Here is a 15,966-nt window from a genome sequence, read left to right on the forward strand (position 1 = left end):
GAAGGCATTAGGGTCGTAAAAGGGCACTGATATTACCTTTACTTCTTAACACATTGAGGGCCAAAACCGGAGATCTACGGTTTTGCAAATACACCCGTTGAGTGCCATAACCGTAGATCTACGGGAGGAGATTTTTTTTTATAAAAAAAAATAATCCACACAGGGCGCTCTAACGCAACTTTGGGATGATCCACGGAGCCTGTGAAATGGAGTGGACGAATGTGGATCCGTGCCAAAAAACCTATTCATTTTCAGGTGGGAGCCCAATCTTCATCATCAGGAGAAAGTATGCATTTATCTACTTCAATTTTATAGTTCCAATTATGTCAGCTCATTTCTTTGTGTCATCACTTCCAAATTCACTGGTTTATCCTGTGGCCTGTGCGAGTTCTCTCTCCTGATTGGATTAAATTGGTATCCCGACCTGAAAATGCCTTTTCTATCAAGAGCTGGAGGGACAACCCCTGTTACTGAACTAACACTCTAGTCTATACCAATGAGTACTATCAGAATATAAAGCAATTTAACACTTATTTTAACAACAACAAAAAAGAGTTTTCATTGCATTTGAGGAACTTTATATAATTTGGGGAGTTTACATATAATGTACAAAAACCTTGCATATTAAATCTGATGTGTTGAGCTACAATTGACAATTTAGCTATCTAGCAGACTGAGAACTTTAATCCATGAGTCCTGACAGTTCATTCAGATCCACACTACTGAAAGGATAACCCCTGCCTGGTGCCTTCAGCACGATAACAGCCCAGACACGCCACCCATATTGATGTGGGGAAAGTTCTCAAGAGATTTGTACAAAATCACTATTAAAGAATGGCGTTTGGAAAGGTGATGTAATATGGAATGCTTCCAACCACATCACAGCATCAACTTGGTGAGAGGGACTCTCTGAAGCCCCGTCTCTCTTTGATGATGCCATTCTTCAGATCCCATACCATCTGAGGGCAACTGCTCTCACTTTGCCAACACCCACATCAAAGGCTGTTGAAAATGGTGGCAGCTCGCTTCAATCTCAGACTGTTTGAACCAAGTGAACAGCACTGCTTCCAAGCAGAATCATATTTGATGAGATTGTCATGAAAAGGATTGTTGTCCTTCAACACACCCAATAGTGACTTACACCGAAATATGGGTAGACACATTGCAGGAAAAAAAATGTTTGTTTATTAATCTGAGTTTCCAAAAATTCTAACTTAATATTCCCAAATGTCCCCCAGTAACCACTTCAGCCCTATATACATTTCGGCCATTTGAAAATAGCCAATCTACAAGCTCACAATGCGTCATGATGCGACGCATTGTGAGCTTGTAGATCTGCTATTTTCAAAAGATTTTTTTTGAAAACCATACTTTTTTACTTTACTCAAGTACATTTTGTATTGCTGACTTTTACTTGTAACAGAGTATTTCTAAATTGCAGTATTGATACTTTTATGTAAAGTAAAAATCACACCCTGTGTGAAGGTAGCGGCGCCTTTGATACATTTTGTCATCGATATGTGTTTATAATGTGTTTATAAACACACGTGTCATGTGAAGCTTGACCAATCACTTTGTTGACGGGTCTGACCAAACATACGGACGGACATACGGACAAAGTCAAATGTAGGAGTGGTTGGCACCACTCAAAAACTGTGAGTACTTTTTTCCACCACTGGGAAAATCAGGTGAACACTACAGCTTGGAGAAGAACTAACCTTTGGCAACACTTCCTCCATGAAGGCCAGCACAGGCAGCACCAGGTCGTTGGGCAGCAGAGCCAGGGCCTCCACACAGCAGGCCACAGCGGCCTTGAGGCCCCCGGGGCTCCTGGACGTCTCCTCGGCCTCAGACACAACGCCGGCCCTCATCAGGAAGCTCAGGCAGATCCACTGGTCCCTCATGAAGTGGGCAGACATGCGGCCCCAGTTCTGCAGCACAGGACCCTGCAGTCCTGCATCACTATAGGCAAAAAGAATAAAAGCCCCCCCCAAGAAATGTATAGTTTTCCGTATTTTTTCACGTGCCAAACATTGTGGGTCTGCTACGTTCGGTGTGCAACACCATAGTACGACGAAGCATAATATAAATTAGGCATAACACTCAACTCAAATAACATCGTATAATTTGATGACCAGCGGACCGGTAGGCAGCGGTTCCGGTATGGGACACAAAGGAGACTCCTACCGGAACCGCTGCCGGTCATCAAATTATTGGCTTAGGAATGCGACAAAAACTAAAAAATATCCATCAATTCAAGTCTCCATGGGGTGACTAATCGATAGAAAAAAAGTCATTTTGGGGGTGAACTATCCCTTTAACCAATTGAACCCTAAAGCGCACCCTATTCTGGGCTGAACAAGTATAAGGCTGAAGTGGTTAATATATACGTTTTATAATAATAATCAAAATCTAAAAAGTAACTAAAGTTTTCAACTAATTGTAGTGGAGTAAAAAGTAAAATATTTGCCTCTGAGATACTCCAGTAAAGTAAAAATACATAACATTTTTACTCAAGATCTCCATTTTAGAACTTAGGGCTCTAAGTAGGATAAATGCTTTTCCGTAAAGCAAAATGCACTAACCAGTCAAAGCCTTTTGTCTGTGGCTTCAGCAGTCTCTGGTTGAACTGTCCCAGAGGGCTTTGGCTGTTTGAGGCACACGATGGAGCTGAGCTGTACAGGTAGTCGTTCAGAGACTTCAGAGCAGCCACGGTCTCAGAGCGCCGGTCGGTCATCTGCTGCTCCACCAGGCCACACACTGTGGCCAGTGACGTCATGGCCACCGCCTTGGCCACTTGGCTTGGTACGGAGAGGATCTGGCAACACCACGAAACATGATTTGACCCATTCAATCCGGAAAGGCATACTGTGTCATTTTTAAGATTTGAGCTCTAACCATTATGTTATATTTGGGCTACTCAAAAATAGCAGATATACAAGCTCATAGCCCGTTGCTATGAGCTTGTAGATCTGCTATTTTTGAAAAATCTTGAACATTTTTGCAAATCTCTGAATGCATATGCTTATTTTTTACTTTTTTTACCCCTAAAATTTAGCCAATTACTTTTTTTGAACCTGGAACCAAGCCATCCAGGCTCCTGGTGAATCATGACTGTGTGAACCATTTCATTCTGTGTCAAAGAATATTTGAAAACTGCAAGCAAGGGTCATTAAATAAAGTATATAATACAATTAAATATATTTTTAAAAATTGAGTTGGTTCCAGGCTTAAAATAATTCATATAAATATTTTCAAAAATCTCTATGGGAAAAAAAATGAAGGGGGTTTCTATCTGTGGCACCACAAAATGGCCGCCACTGCTATGACCTATAGCGTTTTACAGTACAAAAAATTATAAAAAGAAAAAATAGAAATTGGGAAAAAAGAACAACGAAAGTAAAACAAGGGCAACCCTGACAATGATACAAATACTTTTTTTCTCGTTTCTTAGATTTGTTTTTTTCTCGACCACAAATGTACAGAATGTTATTCAGACAGATGCTAACTGTACAGTAGGGCAGTGGCTCTCAAACTTTTTCCATGTCAAGGACCCCCAAAATGACATGTATTTGGCCGCGGACCCCCATCTCAAATATTTTGTTCCAGGGACCCCCAGAAGCAAAGATTTGAGTTACAAATGTTCGCTTTAGAAAAAAAAATATATATATATATTCAAAGGTTTGCACACATTTTCATGATTTTTCTAAAATAGCAAATCTACAAGCTCATAGCGCGGCACTCGGTGCCGCGCTATGAGCTTGTAGATCTGCTATTTTTGAATAGCCAAAGTATACAAGGTTAAAGCGTTTAAAATTATTGTGATGCTATATTAACACATTTTGCTGGGGACCCCCTGGAACCCCCGAAACGGACCCCACTTTGAGAACCAATGCAGTGGGGTCAATGATTAGAAACACTTGGCTTTGTACTGTACCTGTGGTGTTGGCTCTTGCAGGGCCCTGAGGCAATTTGTGATGAGTTTAGGGAAATAGGTCTGTTGCATCTTAGAGCGATACAGTGGAACGCCGCTGTACATCGCCACCAGCTGCCTCAACACGCCCAGGTAGAGCTCCGCCCGCTCCATGTCGCACAGCTGCAAGGCACAACTAACATGTCAATCAGTGGTGTAAAGTAACTAAGTACATGTACTCATCTACAAGCTCACAATGCATTGTAGCCATTTTCAAAAGATTTTTATACATTTGAAAACTAATGAGTACTTTTACTTTTGGTACTTTAAGTACATTTTGATGCCAGTACTTCTTTTGTACATTTACACAAGTACATTTTGTGTTCCGGCAGAGTATTTCTACATTGCAGTATTGATACTTTTCACTGCAGTACAAAATGTGAGTACTTTTTAAACCACTGATGTTAATTGTGGACAACAGTCATCTATGCTAGCTGCATTGAGGTGACTGCAGGACTTGTACCTCTAGAAGTTCCCCGCACAATCGTCTCAAGATAAACTCTTGAACGGGATCTAAGACCCGAAGCATGATCCTCTCCATGTCAACCGCCACTCTGTCACCTGTGATACACGCGGAGCAGAGAGCACGGATTAAAGCAAGAACAAAATCTCACAACTGAAAATCTTTGTATGGCCAACATGTCCTAATATGATATTTGTGAAACAGTGTGAAAGGAGCCCCCCCCCCCCCCACCCACACTAGCACTGTTTCCTAAACAATGAACAGAAAAATATGTAAAATGATGATGTTTTTACTTAATATTGTTCCTGCTGTTCTACATACTGCCAACCAGGTGAAGAAATAAGATTGAGGGCCGTTTTTTTGCCAGTGCCTTACCCATTATCCCTAAACTTCATTGCCATTTTTTAAACTATTTTTAATAACATTTTCAAATAGGTCAAATAGCCATTCTACAAGCTCACAACGTGTCGATGGAGATCGGCTAGTTGAACTATTTAAAAATAGTGAAAAATGGCAAAGAAGTTCAGGGATAATGGGTAAGGCACCGGCAAAGTAACCTTTGCTTTAATGAAATATCCAAGACCATAAGGGTTTTATTTTATGGAAGATGCTTCTGACCATAATTTGCTGTTTGACCACTTTAAATACTTAAATAATAACCGAAGGTAGCCTATCTACAAGCTCTCAATCCAGTGTATCCATGAGTGTAATCTGAAACGTTGTTTGGCATTTAGCGTGACATTATTTTCTTGTCGGAGAGATTACTGCAAACCTTGCTTCTCCTCCTCCTTGTGACAGCGAGGTGTTGCTTTGAGCTGGAGCAGTCGCAGTAACAGCTGAAGGCACTTGTCCGTCTTGCGTACGGGGAGGTAGACGTTGGTGCTGATCCTGCTCAGAGTGTCCAACAACGGGGACAGTAATGGCTCCAACCCGGCGTCCGTGTTCTCCTTCATGTCAACACACAGGAGAATGGCCCTGGCTAGCTTATCGGCCTCTTTTGGGTCAGGTAAGCTTTCATTTTGACCTGAGGAATGATGACGGTAATGATGACCTACTTGTAATTCGACAAACGTCAACATTAAATTAAGTATAAACCCTTGAAACGTGAAGAGAAAACAACTCGCAGGGCCTACATCTATACAGTAGGGTGGCCGGTCTAAAGTGGGAACTTTAGTGTAAAATAGGCTCTGCAGGTTTCCAGAAACTGGCATACCCATTTCGTGTTCAGGTTCATTTTCCCATAGCTTCGTATGATTGGCTTGGCTGCAATCGATCAAATGAACCAGTGAAATCAGCCAATCAAATGAAGCTGTGGGAAAATGAACTGGAACAGGAAACAGGTAAGCCACCTTCCAGTTATGCACAGAGCCTATAAAGGATTTATTAACCTTAATAAGTCATTGTTCCCACTTAAGACCGGGTAAACCATTAAATTGTTAATAGTGTAAGTGCATACTTAACCGCAAATAAATGCATAATAAACTATGTTTTGTAAGTTTGTGATTATATTTATTTGATGTTATGTTTGTTTAAAGTGCTACCGAGGAGGGAAACATTGTAATTAATGCTATTTCTGTGTGTGCACACGTGTTCATACTTTATTCCACCCCCAGCTTGACCACCTCAGGCAAAAGAATGTGAGCTGCGAATGTGAGCGGGAATCCCCCGTATTATACGTGCTACATTTGTAGGAATTGAATTAAATTATGTGAAACCCTGCACTTAATTTCAGGCCGTGTAAACATCTATCTTTTGGGACTCACCTGTACTAGCTGGGACCTGGAGGAAAGTGTGCATCTCAGACTGGACGTAGGCTCTGACGTTGAAGGTGCCTTCGTTGCTGGACAGCCAGGCACACAGCTAGAGTGGAGGCACACGTACAGTGGAAACGGTAGCACTTTATCGATTATGTATTATTAACTCTGGCTCTGAGTGTTCGGTCCGGGGACGACCAGGGATTCAAATGGATCCTTACGGGTCTGTAACTCCAAGAGTGTACAAATGGAACTAAATTGACCCACACTCTTTGAGTTACAGACTCTGGACATTAAGAACCAGTGTGCTACTCCCTCATGAAGTTCTGTAGGCCAGTGGTTCTCAACCTTTTCAGGCCGCGACCCCCCCCAAATAATCATATTGGATCTGGGGACCCCCCACCCTGACAAGTACTTGGAATTGTAGGAGTTGAGGCATTACATATTGTTTCACTCGGTTCAACAGAAAAATATACGGTTGAACTGAATTTGAATGTTGAATTGTGAAAATAGCCGATCTACAAGCTCACTTGTAGCTTGTAGATCTGCTATTTTCACAATGTTTTGCCTCTTTCTTATATTATTTGACAATTTGGTCAATGTTTTTATAGTTTGTTCGTTGATGACTTTTGAGGCAGTAGGCTAATGGTCTTTTCCACCCTTTTTATTAGGTATTAAAAGGTCTTAAGTCCTTAAATTGTCACTTTACTGTCATCTGCCCCCCCCCCCAAAGAAAGAGATAAAAAAGCATGTGGGGACCCATCTGGGGGTCCCGACCCACAGGTTGAGAACTACTGCTATAGGCCAAAAGGGGACATGGCGCCAGGAGCACCTCACCTTATAGACAAGCTCACTGTCACCTTGGTGGAGGGTCTCTGCTCTACTAAGCACATTTTATAGATAGCAACTGTCAGCTTTTCTGTTCCGTTCAGCCATTACCTGAATCCAAAGTGATGTCCCCCTGCACAGTGACTCATCTGGGCGGAAATGCATCAGGAAACTAAACACATCATCAACGGTGACTGCAGTCTGCAACACAAACAAATAAATACGCAACCTCTATGTTATCAAGCGATATTGAAAGTTGCAATAAAGTAGATATTAGAGCTGGGCAATATGACTTCAAATCAATATCATCACGATTATTTCAAACTTTACAATGAATGAAGGATTATTTCATACACTTGTTTTTACACTGCCTTCATAGTTCTGTGACATAGTTACCGGTACTGTAAATATTACGGATGCAAATGCCCATAATAAATGTTATCAATTATTTATTAATTTTTGGCATAAATTTTGAAAATAGCCGATCCACAAGCTCACAACACGTCACGATGCGAAGTGTTGAGAACTTTTTTGATCGGCTATTTTCAATGTTTTTGCGTGTCACCATTGTACAACAAATCATAACATAGGGCTTAAGTGGTTAACCCATTAAAAGCGGGAAAGCATCTGTGTCGTTTTAGATTTTTGCGTTGGCTATACAAAAATAGCAGATATACACGCTCACAGAGCGTCACTTTGTGCCGTGCTGCGGGATCTGCTATTTTTTAACATATTCTCTTGAAAGTGTGAGAATACATTGTGTAGAATCAGCCTCAGGTGTTAATGGGCTTATCAGACTAATCTTACCACGTCAATGAGACGCAGGGCGCTGCGTAGGAGGAAACACTGGGCCGCTCCTCTCAGCAGGACCTGATGGGTGACCATAGTGCAACGCATCACTTCCCTGAAAGACACCACGTAAACAACGTTTTATCCACACCGTCCATTTTATTTATTTGCAATGCAGCCTACTGTACAGCATTGGTTCTCAAAGTGGGGTCCTTGGAGGGGTACCGGGGGGGGGGGGGTCCCCAGCAAAATTTGTTAATATAGTTTCACAATCATTTTAACCACTTTAACCATATTTTATAGTTTGGCGATTCAAAAATAGCAGATATACAAGCTCATAACGCATCACGGAGTACCGCGCTATGAGCTTGTAGATCTGCTATTTTTGAAAAATCGTGAAAACTTGTCGTGAAAATCGTGAAACCTTTGAATATATATGTATTTTTTAAAGCGAACATTTGTAACTCAAATCTTTGCTTCTGGGGGGGGTCCCTGGAATAAAATCTTTTGAGATGGGGGTCCGTGTCCAAATACATAATTTTGGGGGTCCTTGACATGAAAAAGTTGGGAGAACCGCTGGCCTACAGTGTGTGCACGCGTCTGTGGACATGGTGAGGCACCTAAGAGCGTTGAGCCCATCTGTGCCCAGCAAAGGGCTGTGAGGGAGGCAGGACAGCGCCTCCGACAGGAAGAGGATGGGCACTGCACACCAGGGCTGCGATCCAAGCCTCTGAATCAGCTGCAGCAACACTGACCCTACAGAGCAGACACAGCGGTTAAGAGATGGCATGGCATTCTGGCACTACAACTGGGGCTGCACAATTTAAGTAATCGAACCATCTGTGTGACTATTTACTTTGTTGTTTGTTGACTCGGGTTCATGTTTACTCTGATCTCGTAATAGGCTCTATGCACAGCAGCCATTTTGGAGCAAAACTGGGCCTCTTCTTAATTCCTTCACAGGTGTTACTAATGATACTAATGAAGGCTCCGTTCCATTCTGGTCAAACAGAGTCAGGGTGCTGATATTGTGTGGTCCAGGGACCCTCATGGTTCCTTGAGAGGGTGTAACTCTGAGAGTGTACAAATGGAACCAAATGGACCCTCCCGGGTCCATTTGGTTCCATTTGTACACTCTCAGAGTTATGGGGGTCCTTGAAATTAAAAAGTTTGAGAACCACTGTGCTACACTAAATGGAACAGAGCCTTCATTAGTGTCATTGGTGACACCTGTGAAGGAAGCAAGGAAGGGGCCCAATTTCTGTCCAATATGGCTGCTGTGCACAGAGCCTATTGTACGTCGCTGTGGATAATTGTGTTGGCTAAATGCCTGAACTGCTAATTGTTACGTTTGGTTTGAATTGAGAACAGAATAGAATAGAATAGAATATATGACCAAAGCTGTGAATCACATGTTGATGCCTGCATCATCCTTTAAGAAGTATTCTGGTGAATGTTATCTGTACCTCTGTCCTCTAACGGCAGGCTACTGAAGAAAGTAACCATGAAGGCTTGGAGTTTCACCCCCAACTCAGGACAATCTCCTACACTCTGACCAGCTGCCCTGGGAAGAAATATAGAGCTGTCTAATTAGGAAAGAGGGTAAATCACCATAGCAAGTAGGGAAGTATTTGAAGTTTAATTTTGCAGTTGGTAATTATTTTACAGTTTGGTAAGATTCCTACCTGTGAAAGAGGGAGCTTTCAGAGAGTACATCCATGAAGGGGCCGACAATGAACTGCAGAGCAAGAGCACAGTAGTACATTCAAACAAAGACTCTCAGTATTTTCAGGTGAGTGCTGAACTAGTAGTGATGTGCACATATTTGTCCACCAGAGGGTTCTGAAAACACCCAACACAGCATAACTATACCACATCTCAATAGCCAGATCCCAATAATCAAATCCCTGCCTCCCCTTCAGCATGGCGGGGTTACAATGATATTGGTGAACTGCTGAAATGTGTGTCCATCTTGTGGACTTCATAAACGAAATGTACTACTGTTTGTTTTTAACAGAGTTAAATCTAGTAATATTTACATATTGCAATAGGCGTTACATGGTGGTCACGTGTTTTGTCAGGTCATCAATTTCACCATCAACACAAGGCATCCGACTTAGGCTGCCTTGTTATGATTGCACATTATGAATCAGAGATCATTATAAACAAATATCTATGCTACATAAATGTCAAGTTAAAAAATATGAACATACATGTCAAGTTTAAAAAATATAGTATAAATAAGTTGTGTGGACCTTTGAGAAGGCTAAGGAGATGTTATAAAGATGTTACAAATAAGTTGTGTGGACCTTTGAGAAGGCTAAGGAGATGTTATAAAGATGTTATAAATAGGTTGTGTGGACCTTGGTGAAGGCTAAGGAGATGTTATAAAGATGTTATAAATAGGTTGTGTGGACCTTTGAGAAGGCTAAGGAGATGTTATAAAGATGTTATAAATAGGTCGTGCGGACCTTTTAGAAGGCTAAGGAGATGTTATAAAGATGTTATAAATAAGTTGTGTGGACCTTTGAGAAGGCTAAGGAGAAGGCTGTCTGCTGGAGAGCCTGCAGGTCCAAGAGGTGCCACACTCCCTCCTTCATTAAGGACTTGTTTTCACTGTGAAACATGCGCTGGTAAACACACAGCAGCCACGACGGATGGAACAGACCACAGCCTGACACTGCAGGACACACAAGAACAGCACTGATCAAAACCACTCTCAACAACATGTCGTGGGGAAACCCTGGCTGTATGTACAAAAAAAACATTACTTTTCAAGGAAATGAAAAACAAACAACCTGGGCTCCAATGGCCAATTTATAACAAGTGTTGTTATTAATTACCGGTAGTCACTGGTACTTTATCTCTACGTTTATGAACAAAAAATACATTTTATAAATATTAATTTGCAAAGTACTGTAAGTGCAATTTCTAAAGAGATTATAAATGATTTCGACCGAGATAGATATCTATCTATCTATCTATCTATCTATCTATCTATATATATATATATATATATATATCCATCCTTTATTCCAGACCCGTGGGTCCATACAAAAAAAGACATCACATAATATAAAAAAATAAATAAATAAAAGATATGCAGACCGATAGGGCGAGGGTGGAAAGGATTTATCTTCTTCTTTCGGGAATTAGCCGAAAGAATAAGATAAACGACTTCCCTGCTCAGCCTATTGGCAGTGGTGTAAAGTAATCAAGTACATTTACTCAAGTATTGTACTTAAGTACAATTTTGAGGTCTTTGTACTTAACTGGAGTATTTCCAATTTTCAATACTTTAGTTACTAGTTACTTTGCAGATCTAATTATTACATATAAAACATACATTAACCACCCTATTTTATAGAAAGGCTGCCTATCTACGAGCTTGTTTATTTTCAAACATTTTAGTACTTTCACATTTGTTACTTTAAGTATATTTTGATGCCAATACTTTTATACTTTTACTCAAGTAACATTTTGAACACAGGCCTATTACTTGTAACAGAGCATTTTGATATTGTGGTATTGCTACTTTTACTTAAGTAAAATAACTGAGTACTTCTTCCACCACTGCCTATTGGTATGCAACTTGGACAGTGCTGAGTCAACAGTGCAGCCATGGGGGGGGCATGGGGCATGGGGCACGTGCTCAGCTTGGTGCCTTGCTCTGCGGCACACCTCATGGGGCTCGAGGCCACTTCTATCATGTACATTATAACGTATAGAATAAAGAAGTAGAAGGCATGTGCAGGTACGGTGCTTGGGTGGCATCGTTGCTTAAGTCTTACTCTACCTTCACTGTCAGACGCTGTTGTTTGGATCAGCATGTCGATTCTGTTCAGAACTGGTCGGATGACATGAATCTGCACAGAAGAAAAAGGAAACAACAAGCAGAAATGAAAACTGCTGACGACATCAGAATCTGAATTATTTGTATTATTGCCTGGTATCATTGCACATACAGTATAAGGAGTGTGTATTGGTGAGGATGGTGCATTGTAGTAAATAACAATAGAGTACCGAAGTCCTGACGTCACTCCCACTACCCCTGGGTCACAGCGTTATTTTTTGTATTGGAAATCCCATAGGTAAATCTTAGATTGCGTCATAAGAACTGTGTTCCAAAAATAAACAAACTACCGCAGCGATTTTGTCAGGTATGTGACTCTGTGTCGTTTATGAGTTACATTTGATAACACCCGTGTTTGGAGAAAAAAAATCGTACTCTTTGGATAAATTAGTACTTTTTACAGTCAGTTGCTTCATATCCATATGAGTAAAATGATCGGGTGGTTTGTTTATTTTTGGAACACAGTTCTTATATGACACAATCGAAGATTCCCCTCTGGGAATTACAATACATAAAATTAACGCATTGACCCAGGGGATAGCGCCCTCTAGCGGCAGTGATGTCAGACTTAGGTGTTCCATACAAAAGACATATTTACATAATACGTCCTCAAAAATAGAAAAGGGAGAGTGGTGGGGCTGGGGGGCCATTGCATCACTGCATCACTGAAATGGTTGTGATACGTTGGTAAAAGTACCTTTTTGGGGGATGACCTACCTGGTTCTCCTCCAAAGTCTCCATCACCAGCGCATAATCCTCCCAGAACTCTCTAAGCAACTTGCTTCTACTAGGATCCCATCTGAACAAGATCTCATCTATAACAATTTAAAGAGTTGCTGAGAACACATCGTGTTGAGATAATCACGTCTGTTCACTGTACTGTGAGGACCAGAGCTACTTGTCTTCATACTGGACAATTCTGTCAGTTGGAATCAATCAGCACCTTTTACCTTCGTCTGATGAAGAACGGGGACAGTCGAGCTCCTCTTCCTCCGACCGGGCCACGCACCTCTTCAGCAGGTACAACGCACGCTTGCGTGACACGTTGTCCGCGTGCGTCAGTCCGTCCTGGATGATCCTCCAGAACTGGACAGACAGACGCGGGTCAGGGTGACCCGATGAAGCCTGAGGGCTCTGACCCGGAGGAGGAAACAGCGTTATTATTATTGTTAACTAAAACTAAAAGTAAATAATGAAAGAATAGTGACAAAAAAAATGTTTAGTTAGGAGCACTTCATCCATTTTCAACCACATCTTCATACATTTGGTCCTCACTAATGCTCATTATAAGACGGCACCATTTCCGTCTACTCACTCTGAGTCTCATTGGTGGAATGTGGACAGTTCAGAAACCTGCCTACCAATGACATCATCGATGGGGATTCAAACTTCAAAGCTAATAGAAATTACAGCCCAGCTCTGTGTTTGAAATGACCAAACCTGCCTACCGATGAATTCATTGGTCGGCAGCTTTATGAACTGTCCACAGCCCACCAAATGACGCAGAGTGCGTAGACGGAAATGGTGCCATCTTATAATGAGGACCAATAGTGAGGACCAATTATATGAAGAGATAGGCTGAAATGGGCGATGTGGTCCTTTAATCCATTAAGACCGGGAATTAGTTTACATCGTGAAAATTTGTGCAAATCTTTGAATATATATAATTTTAAAGCGAACATTTGTAACTCAAATCTTTACTTCTGGAGGTCCCTGGAACAAAATATTTTACAAATGTTTGCTTTAAAAAATATACATTCAAAGATTTGCACAAATGTTCACGATTTTTCAAAAATAGCAGATCTATAAGCTCACAGAGCTTGAATATCTGCTATTTTTGAATAGCCTAAAGAAATCTAAAAATGACACGGATGCCTTCCCGGTCTGAATGGGTTAACACAATCTACACAAACAGACCTTGGGAGGAAACAGATGATCGGAGAGGACCGTCAAGCACAGCAACGTGCGTTCCGTGACCGCCGGCGTGCGGTCTTCGGCGTGCCACCCGCACAGATCCTCCACTATGAACCGCAGCGCGCTCCCTAACTTTGGACCCCCGCCGCCGTAACAGTTGAGGAGGGTCAACAGAAGCCTGACGGACACTTTGGAGACGGCCGCGACGTCGGCCGTGCGTTTGATAAAACACACGGCGGACGACAGCGTGGCGCGCGCGAGGTGTTCGTCGTCCGACGACGTCAGAGTGGGCAACAGTACGGCCATGACTTCCACGGCAATGTCCACGTTTAGTCTGCCGCAGACGGACAGCGCTCGTTCCTCTGCGTCGTCGTCGGCCTTAGACGGCTGCAGGGCGGGGAGGACGCATTGCCACAGTCTCTCTGTGACGGAGGCGTCGCACAGCGGGGCGCACACGCCCAGCAGCCTGCACACAGCGCTGGTGCTTTCCTGTACGGTGATGATGACGCCTGTGAAATGACACAATTGTAGATAAGAGGAAGAATGTTCATGGTGGATGATCTGAAATGTTCCATTTTGATTTACACCAGATGTCTGGAGTACATTATCCGCGGTCTATCTGTCAAATGTTAAAACTGTCACATAGACGCACAAGAACGTGTGTACGTGTGTGTGTGTGTGTGTGTGTGTGTGTGTGTGTGTGTGTGTGTGTGTGTGTGTGTGTGTGTGTGTGTGTGTGTGTGTGTGTGTGTGTGTGTGTGTGTGTGTGTGTGTGTGTGTGGACAGTCAAATCCTTTTTATACCCTCAGTGTTAATTTAACACTCAGGATTGTGTGTGTTTGTGGGTAGGGGGGGGGGGGGGGGGGGGAGTAGTGTGACTCATGTGATTCTCTTGCAATTAAGTAATATGATTATTTCAGTAACTCTTTTAACTCATATACAACATTAAATGTAATATAATCACACTATTCCTCTTAGCACATACTTGAAGAAGTAACACATATTAAAATAATCATATGAATAGCAATAATAATACGTTTATGGAATATGACTTAAGGCATTAAAGGTATTACAGCAGCACATGTCAACAAGGCAATTCAAAGAGCTTTCATGAAAATTAAGCATTAAGACGCAAAGCATTAAAGAGATGCAAAGGAAACACCTTATAAAGAGCAGTTTAACGTTATGGAGAACACATCCAGTCTAGCTCTAGTCATTATTTATTTATGGACGAACTTCAACCTGGTGTTTGCACGTTCTACATTTTTGCCTACATAAACGTTCATATTTCAAATATAAAGTGCTTACCTCATGGCCATGGATGTTACAATTATGTACGGACCCTCAGAAGTAACCGTATCTATCGTATTGTTAAATAAAAAGTATTTTAATCCGATTGGTGGCCATTTTCTCATAGAGTTATAATGTATCAGAGTGCAATACACCTCCCAACCGATAGTCACGTGGTTGAAAGCATATCGAGAAAATAAGGAGAAAATGGCCACCAATCGGGTTAAAATGCTTTTTATTTAACAATACGGAATATACGGGTACTTCTGAGGGCCCGTAAATAATTGTAACATCCGTGGCCATGAGGTAAGCACTTTATATTTGAAATATGAACGTTTATGTAGATGTACGGGTCGTAAATGGAGAAAGTGACAACACCAGGTTGAAGTTCATCCATGACTGTCATGTCATGTCATGTCATGACATGACAGATCATGTTTCAGGGCTATATCCAGTCTAACATTGAGAATGTTAAAAGGTCTTGCCATAGAGACACACACACACACACACACACACACACACACACACACACACACACACACACAGTACCTTCTCTGCTCGCCGAGGCCGTTTGTTCTGCAGAGATGTGTGAGAGGAGGGGGATGCACTGAGACCAGACCACCGACTCGATCTTTGACACTAAAAGCAGTCTTTTATCGGACGTAAAACGAGCGTTAATGTTTTCCTCTGACCCAGAGGAGGAGGTGTGGGTCTGATCGGTCAGCTTCGGCCCCAGTCCCTGTATGAACGCTGTCAGAGCCTCGATCCTGTCTCTGTCCACCGGCCACTGGTCACTGCTCCAGGTCAGGGTGTCAAACAGCAGGTCATAGTCAGGACGGCTGGACAACAGAGCGTTGATCAGCACAGAAGACATGTTGGAGAACACACTGTCTGCCATCCATCCATATACAGCAGAGGGTTGTTGATCAGTGTTTGTTCTGTTGATCTGTTCGGCTTCTCTCTGATGCGACCCCCTGCAGGCAGTTGTTGTTCAGTCAGTGTTTAGTGTTGATCTGTTCAGCTTCTCTCTGGATGATGCGACACCCAGGCGACACCACCACGCGTATCCAATGCGGAATGTAAACTTCCGCGTACGTCACCT

The 15,966-nt window shown here is 42.1% G+C and overlaps 1 protein-coding gene across 2 annotated transcripts in view; it reads right to left on the bottom strand.

Moving 5' to 3' along the window:
- Positions 1-15,922, bottom strand: part of tarbp1 (TAR (HIV-1) RNA binding protein 1) — a 30,898-nt gene extending 14,976 nt beyond the window's left edge. Inside the window, exons 1-17 of one of the 2 annotated variants that reach the window (XM_084077139.1) lie at positions 15,414-15,922; positions 13,578-14,083; positions 12,611-12,794; positions 12,378-12,475; positions 11,604-11,673; positions 10,333-10,487; positions 9,493-9,545; positions 9,274-9,371; positions 8,428-8,563; positions 7,826-7,922; positions 7,130-7,219; positions 6,200-6,296; positions 5,209-5,460; positions 4,437-4,534; positions 3,938-4,096; positions 2,586-2,818; positions 1,719-1,962 (exon numbers count right to left, since the gene is read on the bottom strand). In XM_084077139.1, coding sequence (XP_083933265.1) covers positions 1,719-1,962; positions 2,586-2,818; positions 3,938-4,096; positions 4,437-4,534; positions 5,209-5,460; positions 6,200-6,296; positions 7,130-7,219; positions 7,826-7,922; positions 8,428-8,563; positions 9,274-9,371; positions 9,493-9,545; positions 10,333-10,487; positions 11,604-11,673; positions 12,378-12,475; positions 12,611-12,794; positions 13,578-14,083; positions 15,414-15,762 — 2,919 coding nt within the window. In that variant the 5' untranslated portion in view covers positions 15,763-15,922. Of the gene's footprint in view, positions 1-1,718; positions 1,963-2,585; positions 2,819-3,937; positions 4,097-4,436; positions 4,535-5,208; positions 5,461-6,199; positions 6,297-7,129; positions 7,220-7,825; positions 7,923-8,427; positions 8,564-9,273; positions 9,390-9,492; positions 9,546-10,332; positions 10,488-11,603; positions 11,674-12,377; positions 12,476-12,610; positions 12,795-13,577; positions 14,084-15,413 lie in introns of both variants that reach the window. The other variant, XM_084077138.1, reaches the window with a different exon arrangement.
- Between the last annotated feature and the right edge of the window lie 44 nt (positions 15,923-15,966).

This window comes from Gymnoscopelus microlampas (assembly GCF_963454915.1).
Source record: "Gymnoscopelus microlampas genome assembly, chromosome: 13".
Lineage (NCBI taxonomy): Eukaryota > Metazoa > Chordata > Actinopteri > Myctophiformes > Myctophidae > Gymnoscopelus > Gymnoscopelus microlampas.